This window comes from Mustela lutreola, chromosome 2 (assembly GCF_030435805.1).
Source record: "Mustela lutreola isolate mMusLut2 chromosome 2, mMusLut2.pri, whole genome shotgun sequence".
Taxonomy (NCBI): domain Eukaryota; kingdom Metazoa; phylum Chordata; class Mammalia; order Carnivora; family Mustelidae; genus Mustela; species Mustela lutreola.
The window spans coordinates 169,515,280-169,525,598 of NC_081291.1; the positions used below are offsets into that span (position 1 = coordinate 169,515,280).

General features: G+C 35.5%; 1 protein-coding gene across 2 annotated transcripts in view; it reads left to right on the forward strand.

Moving 5' to 3' along the window:
- Positions 1-9,281, forward strand: part of IFT57 (intraflagellar transport 57) — a 53,494-nt gene extending 44,213 nt beyond the window's left edge. For both annotated transcript variants that reach the window (XM_059164231.1, XM_059164230.1), the window contains 5 exons: positions 3,324-3,395; positions 4,374-4,505; positions 5,845-5,907; positions 7,815-7,881; positions 8,882-9,281. In XM_059164231.1, the coding sequence (XP_059020214.1) occupies positions 3,324-3,395; positions 4,374-4,505; positions 5,845-5,907; positions 7,815-7,881; positions 8,882-9,060 (513 nt within the window). In that variant the 3' untranslated portion in view covers positions 9,061-9,281. The remainder of the gene's footprint in view (positions 1-3,323; positions 3,396-4,373; positions 4,506-5,844; positions 5,908-7,814; positions 7,882-8,881) is intronic.
- Positions 9,282-10,319: the final 1,038 nt, after the last annotated feature.

Below are 10,319 nucleotides of genomic sequence, written 5' to 3' on the forward strand. Positions count from 1 at the left end.
ATGCACACACAAATATACACAAATATTAATTTTTACTAAATTGGACACCTAATAGGATATTCTTTGGGGAATGTGTTTCCACTTTACTTTATGTTGTTTGCCTGTATTTTTGCTGAATAAATTTCTATTGAAAACATGAATTTAACATTTTGATATGCAATACATATATATTTATGGAGCCCAGTAATATAAACAAACACTCGTGAACCCACTACTGAACTTGAGAACTAGACCATTACATGCCCTTGAAATTGCCTGGGTGCTCCTCTGCTGCTGCCCTTTGCCTCCCATGGGGAACCGCTGTCCTCAATTTGTGTATCATATATTGTCTTTAGCTGCTGTTTCTGCTTCCTCTTCCTCCTCCACTTCCTTCTCCTCCTCTTCCTCTTTTTTAGTATTTTAATGTATCATTGAGCTTTGCTTCATTTTGAGCTTTATAAAAATGGTATCATACTGCATTATTTTTAGTGGTGAAATGGATATCACAAAATTAGTTTAAACTGTCCTCTACTGTTAAACGTTTAGAGAGTTAACTATTTCGAGAGCTGTTTTACAAAGAACTTGTACATTCCTCTTTATGTATATCCCCATATATTTCCTTGGGAATAATTTCTAGAGGTGAAATTGCTGGGTTAAGAGGTTAGAACACCTTTAAGGCTTTTTTTTTTTTAATAACTATACATCAGGAAATGTGTCCATCTAGATTTTAATAAAACATTCAGATTTATGTGCCAGATAATTATAAATCATTATTAGCTTTTCACTTTAAAAGGCAGTAAGAATACATAAATAAGTTCCAGGGGGTTATCATATTAAGAAGTCCCAAACCAAATCCTCAGTATTTCTGGGTCCCTGAAATCTATTCTTCTCACACTGTGATATTACTAATATCTTCGTCCCTAAGACTGGAAACGTTAAAGACACCTCTCTACCACCCCATCTCTACTTCAGCCACCCCACACTTGCCCTTAGTCCTCAAGTCCTGGTAGTTCTGTCCCTATGATGTCCCTTGAATCCATCTCTTCTCTTTCATTCTCACAAGCGCTGCTCTACTGCTAATGTTAACGTGGGCCATTACACAGCCTCTTAACTGGTTGCCTACCTGCCTTCAGTCTAATTCTAATTCTTTCTTGCCTTCTAGTCCTTCCCTCTGTTACTTTCTCAAAACACTAACTTGTCCTAAAACTGAAACCAAAAATCTTTAATAGCTCTCCATTGTCCACATGATAAAATCCACAGTCCTCAGTTAAAGCCCTCCACCTAACTTAACCTGCCTCTCCGGCTTTGCTTCTTCGTGATTCACCCTCTCCGCCCCACCCTGCCCCAAGAACTTTGTGTTTTATATTCTAGCCAGCCTGGGCTCTTGTTCCCTATATATTTCCTGTTTTTTTTTTTTTTTTTTTTTCTTGTTCTAGTTACTCCCTCAGCCTAAAATACCCTTCCTCTCCCACTCCTTTCCAGCCTGTTGAAATGCTACTAATGCTTCAAGCTTGCACTGAAATGCCAGCTCCTCCATGGAGTTTAACATCAATGTAAGTTATCATAGTTACACATAAATGAGTCAGGCATGCTTAATTCTCTCAAAATACTTTATCAGAACATGAAAAAAATGTAATGGTAAGATAAGGCTGCGTAGGAAAAGCAGAACACAAACTATTAGACACATCAATTACTATAAATAAAATAATAGATACAAAGTATACATATGTATATATGTATGTGTTTATACATGTATATATCTACAGACACCGAGACTGTAGAAATACTTACACTTGGTGTTTTGTTAAGCTTATGAAGGTTTTGTTTTGTTTTTGTTTTTGTTTTTTGGTATCAGTCCGGACGAGAACTGTTTTGGAAAAATTACTAATATAATGATACTTATTAGGTTCATTTTCTTTCATAAGGATGCTTGCTTGGGCTTAACCAGTCTTCCATTTTGAGGCTTAGGTAACGTATTTGGTCCAGCTGCAGCAGGCCAGCCAGTAGCCTCTCCTCCCCATTCCAGTGTTGACTGGCTGTGTTGGAGAGGCCTGTTTCCTTGCCAGATCTGTCTAGTCATAGTCACGGGTGATGAACAGTCCCCTCAACTGTAAAATGAAAATGTTTCACCAGGTGACTGTTAAATGGATGAGTAGATGATCTTTAAGGTCCTTTCCAGCTCTCATATTCTGAGATATTTTTTGCTCATGAGACAGAAAAATGCTTATGGATAAAAGGAAGTGCTGATTTGTTCTCTGCTCTAGCACCTGCACCGGTATCAAGTACCCAGTTGCTCCTTTTATTAACTCTGACCTGCCAAAATGTGGTCTGCGAGAATTAATACACTTGGCTTCTGAGCCAGGTGCACCACTACCCATGTGGGTTTGGGTGTGCCCCGGGTGTGCCACTTTCTTTCACGGGACCTCTTGCTTATCTGTGAAATGATAAAGGTGAGCCTAGTTGCTCTTTGAGGTTCTTTAACATATTGTAATTTTATCATTGGTATGTGTGAAGTACCCCTAGCTTGCTTTTTCACCCGATAGTCACTAGCCCATGTTTCAAAGTTAAGGAATTGGTAGAAGAGGAAAATTCACAGTGTATTTATGTATCACAGAATAGTGTAGATAGCAAAGTGGAGCATCAGGCTATGCAAACAGATATGTATAATTGAGGAATATCCTGGTTCCATTACTTCAACTTACCATATTTTTTCTCATCCTGGGTATTTCTCCAGTCTTAAAATCGTTACCTTTATTAATGTAAACCAAAAGATTTTGAAGATATCTTGTAAGAAATTAAAATGTTGGCATTGATTTTAAATATGCACACAGCCTAGTAGTAATGCGATATATCTCAAAATATATGAACTCTAATAATCATTATAGATTTCCTTTTTTCAGAAAGAGAAGTCTTCCTGAAGAAGAGGGCCCTATCTTAATTTTCAGAGGACAAACTAATACTTGATATATGATACTTGATTTGAGAGTTGCTTCTTGCAATTGTTACTATTTAAACAACTATTTCTTTTCTAGTAATTATATATTTTTTCATTTTGATGGGTAGTCATAAATATTAACCACCAGCAGTGCAGGAATAATTTATATTCAAATTGTCAGACATCACTCTGTGAACACATAAAATAATTTACATTTATTTAGAACCTTTAATCCTAAAGTGCTCTACACGTATTTCTTTATAATCTGATTGCAAGCTATTTATAGGACTTTCCTACCTGAAATAGGGCAGCAACCAAAGTAATTAAATGAAGAATACAACTTCAAAAACATAGAGGAAAGAAGGAAATGTGTACTTTACTTGTTCCTGTTACGCTCTTATGCTTATAGGATTGGAGAATCCATGTTGACCAAATGCACCAACACAAAAGTGGAATAGAATCTGCTCTAAAGGAGACCAAGGTATGTGAATTATTTCAAGTGAATCAATGTACATCTACTCATCTGTTGAACACCTGTTAAAGGAAAACATGAAAATTTAAAAAAAAAAGGTGCAATCCTTGCCTTTGAGTTTATAAATTGAATGTACCGTATTATATTTCAACAGCCCTAACGTACTGAAACTAAAGAAAAGTAACTTTATATCAAATCAGTATAATATATACCTAGTACAGAGAAAGATAAATATCTCTAATATGTATGTATACTATATAACTACACTATATATGTAAATTGTGCAATATACAAATTGTATACATTATGTATATTGTAAAATATATATAGTTGTGTATTATTATACAATTATACAATATATTCAGAAAGAAAAGAATGATGGAGTGTTTCTCTAATATATATTAGATTAGATCTAATGTATATTAGATTCTCTATATATATCTATACATATTAGAGAAACATTTCGTCATTCTTTCCTTTCTGAATCCCATGGGGTAACAGAGCACCAGGCCAGCAATGCTTCTCTGACAGAAATAAGGACTCTTTTGGAGGATGCCATAAGGAAGCAAAGTTGGAATGAGAAGTTACGGGTCGCAGGCTAGAACTATAAATTTCATGACTTACCTCCAAAGGGAGCATTCTAGTCAACTTTGAACTGTGCTATAAGAAAGTCTTGTTATTCCATTACCTACTTTGATTACGAACTTTATATAAAGCAGATTCCACTCATGTACAATTTAGATATGCATAAGAGCTAATGAATTGACTAACACTACCAGGTGCTTTTTTATTTTAACATTCTGCTAAGTATGACTAAATTATTTCTCATTACAGAATTCTTTTGCTATTGAAAATCTCAAGCTAACTTCCTTTTCACCAGTTGAGAATTTGTGGGCTGAATTGAAGGAGATTTAGCCCGTTTTATACTATTCTTAAGAAATATATTTGTGAATTCTTTTATCTACTAAAATCCTATGGAATTTCTAGGGATTTTTGGATAAACTTCATAATGAAATTAGCAGGACTCTGGAAAAGATCGGCAGCCGAGAAAAGTACATCAACAATCAGCTTGAGCACTTGGTTCAAGAATATCGTGCAGCTCAAGCCCAGCTGAGTGAGGTAACTTGGGAATGATATCTGGGATTTAGTTCAGCTGATGACACTATTTCCCAGACGTGACACAGCACTTTGCATTTGTGAATCATAAAATGCCTTTTACAAACAGCAACACATGGATTCTCTGCCCACTTTAGGAAGCCATGTGAGGCCGGAGCACTTGCCATCTCTGTGTTACGTGTAATAGAAATTATCTCCTGGAAGTCTTTAAATGCATTTCTTCTTTGGTTTAAATAATGAAGGCATGTATTGTTGGGGAACATTGCTTAGAACAGGAACGGAGTATCAGGACACCTGGTTTTGTTTCTAAGTCTGCTGTTAATTTACCCTCGGAGTAGGAGGAAAAGAATAGTATGCATTTACATGTGTCAGTAGGAAAAGACATCATTGCCTTAATGACTTACAGCCACATAATAAAGAATATGAAAGCACGACACGTTCAAAGACAAGCAGTTTAATTAATTTAATGAGCAAATTTTTTAATCCTTTCAAGGTTTTAGAATTTCAACCAAAAAAATAAAACCTTCAGCCTTTGAAAGCAGCAGTTCTTTGTACCCCAGTAGGGATCTAAAGGCTTTCCTTGGGAGTTATGCCCCCTCTTTCCTGATACTGAGGAAGACTAGTAAGAACACTTGCAAGTGTCAGTTAAAAACTTTTTTTTCTTTTGCCAAACAAGGTTGGAAGAATGGGAAAAAAATGGAAATGAACTTGAGATACCTCTGCACTTTCAGAAGTTCTCAAAGACCAAACAAAATAATTTTCACTTTTTAATTATTTATTTAACAAAGTATTCCCTCACAGACACATCTACTCATGGATGTTTTACTTTCAAAATGCTGTAAAAGACTCTGATTGAAGCCACTGTGTATCTGTCAAACATTGATATTAAAGAATTGTTAGATTAGTTCCCAAGAACATATTCTGTACTGTCATACCATTTGTTAATCCTTATTAATTGCTCATCCTGACGCTCTATTATGATTGATTTTTTAGAACTCGTTTTCTCTGCATTGCATGCAAATTAGATCGACCAAGAGCTACTCTCCTAAACTGTGTAGGAATAGCTGAGGACAGTTTTTATTGTGAACCATGCCTGTGTGAGTTACACAGTCAGTATATGAAGGTTAAGGTAGTTTATCATTTTATAGTGCCTTGGTTTAAATACATGGTGTCTATTAGGGACATAAAACCGCTACAGTTAAATGTCACTTTCACAAATGTACTCACAAATGGAGGGGGTGTCATAAAATTATATGCAGAAATTACAGACACAAAGGGGTCACACTTAAGTAATCTGCTTCTGTTTTGAATTTGTCATTAAACAAAATGTTTTCTCCCTTAGGCGAGGGAGCGATACCAGCAGGGTAACGGTGGAGTAACGGAAAGGACCAGGCTCCTGTCTGAGGTACACACTTTGCTCTTGCTCTCTTCTCCCCATCAGCTGAGCCCAGGCCGTGCGGGGCCCGGGCGGTTTCATACAGCTACAGCCGGGTGCTGTTTGTTTCAGTAACTGCTTCCCATGGCTTTAAGTCCTTTTCTTTAAAGAGAAGATCCCTAGTTTCCTTATCAGTGACTCAATTATGTATTTATATGCTGTTTGTTTCCATAAAATGCCTGAAGTTGTTTTATTAAATTCAACACAGAACCTGCTGATAATATTAGCATGTTTATAACCTTCCTTAATCATTTTAAAAACCTAATAATTATGATTAATATATAGAAGAGTAGGTAAAGCACTGGCTTAAATGTCTTACACAGATTTTAATGTTAGTCTGTAAGATGTAAGATTTGTTTTTCCTGATTGCTGCCGATGTATGTGATCCTGAGTATTTCTCTCCACAAACTGGAAGTGGCTTGTAACCCTTTCCCTCTGAGAACTTATGAAATATTTGCATATATTGTTATATTGACTTTCAACATCATGTAAGAGAATAAGATCTAATATATATTCCAGTTTTTTACTGAAGAGCTGAGAGGAAAAAAAAGATCTTACAACAAGGTCAATAGCCAATGAACAAGATTATCTTTGGTGAAAATCCAGTGTAATTGTCCCAGATTTTTTCTATATAATAGAATTAAGCTTCTTTTATAGAGATTATTTGAGGCATAAATAGTTATTTTAGAATACTAAAAATATAACTTTAGTAATATTTAGACTCTAATCCTGTGGTGCTTCTAGGCAAATAGAATGTTATGTGGAAAGAAGTAAAGTGCTCACTTACGTTAAGTAAATTAACACTTGAAGGGAGTCCAGGGACCCATTTAGTTCTTTTGGAGGAGGTAGTTATCCCCAGTTGTAACATTGCAGGTGCCTAAAAAAAATTAATTTGCTTTACTTGGATGAGCACTTTATTCCCAAGGAAGTTTTTGTTCACCAGTATGATAAAAATAAAGCCTACTAAGTTACAATAATTATGGCTTAGTTCTAGGTCATATAAAAATATTTTTAACTTTTTTAAAGATAATATGCCAGTATGGAATTTTGCTGATAGAGGCTATAGTAGTATAATTTTGAGTATGATGTAGAGTACAGATAGGAGCCGATATGACAGCATAATATGCCTCTTGGAGCTCATGGTTTGGAAAAAAGCAGTTGGAATATTTTTATATTACAGCCATATGGTATAAACATTATTTTTAGCATCCTATAGAGGAAAGATGGCATCTTCTCTTATAAAACTATAATATTAAGAAATATAACTAGTAAGCCTCAGAAATCCAAAATCTTCTCAGGATGTATGTATGGTTTTTAATTAATGACTCATTATTAATGACTGGCATAGTTGGGGTGCCCGGGTGGCTCAGTTGGTTGGGCATCCTACTCTTGATTTCTGCTCAGGTCATGATCTCAGGATTGTGAGATGGAGCCCCGCGTCAGGCATGGAGTCTACTTAAGATTCTCTCCCTCTCCCTCTGTCCCTCCCTGCCCTCATCACCCACACACTCTCTCTCTCTCTCTCTAAAGAAAGAAAAGAAAAAGAAAGGACTGACACTGTAGATGCTAGGAGATAACTGCAAGGTTTGCATGTCTGATGCCTAAAACGACAACAACTCAGATCGTTTTTTTATTGTCATGTGACAACCTGAGAATGTCATTTGGTGAAATTTAATGTTCGTAGCACTCTCAGAAGATCAAGAGTGTCTGCCTATTTTATGTTATTATTCAGATTATGTCCAGAAGACTCCTTATATTTTTATGTCCCCTTACAGATGTATTAGATCTAAATTTCCTTAACACATCATTCCATGATTTTGAAAGTTTATTAAAATCCAGAGCGTGTGAAAACTTTTTTTTTTTTTTTCCAATTAAAGGTGACAGAAGAACTGGAAAAGGTAAAGCAAGAAATGGAAGAAAAAGGCAGCAGCATGACTGACGGTGGTGAGTACACACTCATCCTCAGGGGAAAATGAGCAAGAGGAGAATATTTCTCAAGAAATCTGTTTAACAAAATGCTATTCATAAATCAGGAGTCTGCTTTTTAAAATGAGTTTGAGGAGAGGTAGATATGTGGCACAAAAATGATGTCTGATAATCCATATACTATTTTCCTCATTAATCACCTCAGGAGAATCATATTTTTTTACCCTTTTTTAGGATTTTTTTTATTCTAACTGTGTTGATTTAGAGATAGAGTGGGAAATACTTAAATATACACTTTGTTATTCCTATTTAAAAAAAAAACAATATTTGCTGTTTTCTCAAATGAGCTTCATTATTCCACGTTATGTGCAAAAGAGCACTAAGTGTGTGCCCAAATGGCATGAAGGCAGCAATGGGGTGACCTTTGTTTATCTTCCTCTCCCACAGTGGACCCGACTGGCAGAGGGGTCAAATAGAGAAGAATTAATAATCCTCTAGTAATCATGCTCCATCATGAGCTAGTCACTTTGACATGGCCTGGTTTATTGCCTAAGGCCCTTCTGTGTTCTAGAAAGATTTTCCAGAGTTCTGATATAAACTGAGTGATTATCCAAAAGGGGACATATAGAGATTTTGTACTATGTTTGAATGAACCCATTAACTCTATCTCTCAGGTAGTTCTTTCTTCCTTTTTTTCTCCCATTGTATCCCTTTTCCTTCAGACAAATATTCTAGCTCATAAAATTTATTAAAGACATCCTTAAATACCCCGTTAGCACCTCTTCCCCAAGAAAAGGAAGGAAATTTAACCTCGGCTCAAATGCTGCATCATTTCACATCCTAAAAATCTCAGGTATTTAAAATACCACAGCAAAACCATGTGAATGTCAGTATGTTGTAGGTTGTGTTTTTAACCCTGTTTTTGGCTTAAGACAAAGTGAGGAAAATGTCATGCAATTCTGTAATACACTGATACTCCAAATGAACATTTTTATTGCATGTTATTTTCATTCTGCAGCTCCCTTGGTAAAGATTAAACAGAGCTTAACAAAGCTGAAGCAAGAAACGGTTCAGATGGACATCAGAATTGGCGTTGTGGAACACACGTTACTCCAATCAAAACTGAAGGAGAAGTCCAACATGACTCGGGACATGCATGCAACAATCATTCCAGAATCTGCAATAGGCTCTTATTAAAACACTGTTTTTCATGCTTCTGATTAGTTGTTTTTTATATCAAAGTGTATTTCATGTGGCATAGATTTCCAAACACTATTATACCTCTCAAAGCATGTTCAGTGGTTATATTTTTACATATATACACACACATATTGTATCATGGTATTTATGGATGACTAAAGCCTTTTAATGGAATATAATAATTAATAAAGATATTAAAAATTCTCACTTTCAAAGAAGCTTTCAGTAATCATTACAGATGTTAAAACCCATACCCGGTGGCATATTTTTCTCATTGTTCTTGTGTAAGCCAGTGTGTATGACCCATATTTTCTGCAGGGGCTCCTGCTGCTGTCACCACATGGACCTTTGACACAGCCTGGCACCTTCAGTTTGGTCTACCTCTGCAGAGATCATAAGTGCCTTCTTAAGAACCCAAACTACCCTTGCCTCAGCTTTATGGTTACCTAAAATTACATTTTTCTTAAAAAGCATATGAAAAGACTTAAATGTCCTTATTAAGTATTGAGTATTTCATGACTAGAATGATTTTATATCTTCTCTGATTTAAGGCCATTTAATAAATAAACAAACAAACGAACATTTCAGTCATGTTTGACTCTGTAGTGACAGAAAAGGCATATACATATCTCAGTTCTACTTTTTTCTGCAGTATAAGCTGTACTAAAGAATCATTTCACAGCAGAACGGGAGACAGCAAGACATGTGAAGATCAGCCTCCTAGCACTGGTGATCTTTGCTTGCACATCGTACTGAGCAACTTTCTAGCCTGGGACTTCTACCTCGGTAAAATAAGCAATAGTTATGTGACCAGACTTAACAACTGGGGGAGACTGGCAAGGAGAGCACAAACTATAAGATAGCCCACCTTTATATTTTAAAAAGAAGAAAAAGAAATCTAGAGGTAAATTTTGATAAGAATTCTTATATATATATAAGTATATTATATATAATATATGTATAATAAAGGAATTTTATTATTTTTGTTGTCATACATATATATGACAACAAAAATAATAAAATTCCTTTTTCAATTTTTATCCTAATATTTTCTTCCCTCAATTTTCTGCCTTAGTCTTTACTTTGCATATGGCACATGCACACAAATCTTTTTCTCTCCTTCCTACTGTTCTTGAATTTAAGTTTAGATAAAAGAAAATCGGGGTGTGTAAACTATTCTGTGGCTCAAGAGGGTGACAATAAATCCAATGGCAAATAAGTCAGTTCATTTAGTTTGGGTTAATAGGCAGTTTGAA